At 46.0% G+C, this 2,500-nt stretch overlaps 1 protein-coding gene across 1 annotated transcript in view; it reads left to right on the top strand.

Annotated features, from left to right (window-relative positions):
- The window catches only part of LOC145395888 (ocellar opsin-like), a 14,268-nt gene that overhangs the window by 4,300 nt on the left and 7,468 nt on the right, over window positions 1-2,500 (top strand). Inside the window, exons 3-5 of the mRNA XM_080269410.1 lie at window positions 1-84; window positions 534-670; window positions 1,018-1,104. The exon at window positions 1-84 is cut by the window's left edge and continues 47 nt beyond it. Coding sequence (XP_080125536.1) covers window positions 1-84; window positions 534-670; window positions 1,018-1,104 — 308 coding nt within the window. The remainder of the gene's footprint in view (window positions 85-533; window positions 671-1,017; window positions 1,105-2,500) is intronic.

Raw genomic sequence — 2,500 nt, 5'->3', positions numbered from 1 at the left:
CTCTAGCGGATTTACTGATGATGTCCAAAGCTCCTATTTTCATTATTAATTCTTTCGCCCATAGACCTTGTACTGGGAAATTAGGTGAGTCTCATTCTCGTTCTGCCTCTCCCTCTCTCTCTCTCTCGTTTCACTCTCGTCTCTCTCTCTCTCTCTCTCTCTCTCTCGTTTCACTCTCGTCTCTCTCTCGCTCCCTCCCTCCCTTTCCCCCCCCCTCTCTCTCTCCCTCTCCCCCCTCTCTCTCTCTCTCTCTCTCTCTCTCTCTGCATATATAAGTGTTTGTGTATATTTGTGTATTTTATCCTTATTTACCTACAGATGTGTGTATGTAAATATGTAGCCATGTGTACAGTAGTTGTGTGTACATGTGTGTGTATATATGTATGTATTTATATGTATGTATGTACCCTTCTGTGTATGTATGTATCTTTCTGTATGTATGTATGTATGAATCCCTCTGTGTATGTACGTATCCCTCATATCCACCCACGTACACACCTAACACCTTCCCTCTCTACCTCCCCCCCCCCCAGGGTGTGATATTTATGGGGCTGTCTCGCTATTTTCGGGTCTCTCCGCCATCTGGTTCCTCACTGCCATCAGCCTGGACCGGTACAGGGTGGTTCGTCTCTCTCTCACCGCATCAAGGTCTTCGAAAGCACAGGTGGGGGTATTTCTATCTATTTCTATCTATCTGTGTCTGTCTGTGGTTCTCTGTCTCTGTTCTGTCTCGTTTCTCTTCGTTCTGTCTCGTTTATCTCGTGTTTCTCTCCGTCTCTCTCTCTCTCTCTCTCTCTCTCTCTCTCTCTCTCTCAGTGTATCTATCTATTCTATCCATCGTAATATCTGTCTGTCTGTATCTATCACACACACACACACACACACACACACACACACACACACACACACACACACACACACACCAAAAAATTCCTCTCCAAAATCCCTCATCTCAGTCCCCTAAAAATCAAAGTCCACATCATGACCTACCTTGACCTCGCTTCACCTCGCCCCCAGATGCGTCCGGCTGTCTGTGCGGTGTGGGGGTTGTCCGGGGTCATTACGTGCCTTCCACTCATCGGATGGAACAGATACGTGCCGGAAGTGAGTTGAAAGATAGTTTTATTTTCACACAGGGTGGCTTTGATGTGGAGTTCAATTATTTTACTTTCATGAGAGAGGCTTTTGGTACTATTGTTGTTGTTGTTGTTATTATTATTATTATTATCATCATTATCATTCTCTCTCTGTTATTATTATTATTATTATTATTATTATTATTATTATCATTGAGAGGTATATGAGGGAGGGGGGAGTGAGTTGGGGGAGGGTAGTCAAATGGTGAGTGACAGAGCGACCTTGGGGGGGGTTTGTCTGTGGCCACCCTTTGCGGGATTAGGGCGTCGAGCTATAGATAGATAGATGGAGTATTATCATCGCCATTCTATCTCTCTGTCTGTCTGTCTGTCTGTCTGTCTGTCTCTCTCTCTCTCTCTCTCAGCCAAATTAGCCCATACGACCCTCCACACACTTAAAAGTACAGCATTGTTGGCTTGTATTTCTTTTCATTATATTCCCCACCGTGTAAAAATATTGTGTTACGCTATTTATCTAGAGGAAAAAAGGAGTTATTCTTACCGTGAGAGAGGTATGTAACTCTGAGCATATTAAGCTGGCCAGTAGGGAAGGGTAAGGTAGGTCAGGGTTGGTTGTGTAGGGTAGGGGAAGGTAGGGTGGGGTAGGGTAGGGTAGGGTTGTTTGTGTAGGGGAGGGGAGGGGGGGGAAGGTAGGGTAGGGTAGGGCAGGGTAAGGTAGGGTAGGGTAGGTTGGGTTAGTTAGGGTTGGTAGGGTAGGATTGGTCGTGTACGGTAGGTTAGGGAAGGGTAAGGTAGGGTAGGGTATGTAGGGTAAGGTAGGGTTGGTTGTGTAGGGTAGGGGAGAGTTGGTTAGGGTAGGGTAGGGTAGGGCTGGATAAGGTTAGGGTAGGGGAGGGGAGGGGAGAGTTGGTTAGGTTAGGTAGGGTAGGGTTGGTTTGGTTAGGTAGGGTGGAGTAAGTTGGTTAGGTAGGGTAAGGCAGGGCAGGTAGCAGTGATGAGGTAAAGGGGGGGGGTCTCACAAAGGCTTTTCCCCCACATACTTCAAGTCCTGAGTTTTTTGTGTGTTGTGATGGGAGATTAGTTCCAGGCCTTTGATTACACAATGAGAAATGATTGTGTGAGAGGCCCCTGTTGTGTAAGGCTTTGGTGGTGACATACATACATACATACCTATAAACATTCATACATATTCATACATTCATACATAATAAATTGTGTGGGATGCCCCTATTGTGTAAGGCTGTGGTGGTGACATACATACTCACACACACACACACACACACACACACACACACACACACACACACACACACACAGGTGACTACAAGGCCTCGCTCTTAAAGGTGCGTATATGACCTGGTGCTGTAGTGCAAAGGCCATAGTGTTAAGGAAATAATGTTCTG

Source organism: Coenobita brevimanus, chromosome 33, assembly GCF_032717465.1.
Source record: "Coenobita brevimanus isolate Jiangsu-jjx chromosome 33, ASM3271746v2, whole genome shotgun sequence".
Lineage (NCBI taxonomy): Eukaryota > Metazoa > Arthropoda > Malacostraca > Decapoda > Coenobitidae > Coenobita > Coenobita brevimanus.
This window is presented reverse-complemented; position numbering and strand designations above follow the sequence as displayed.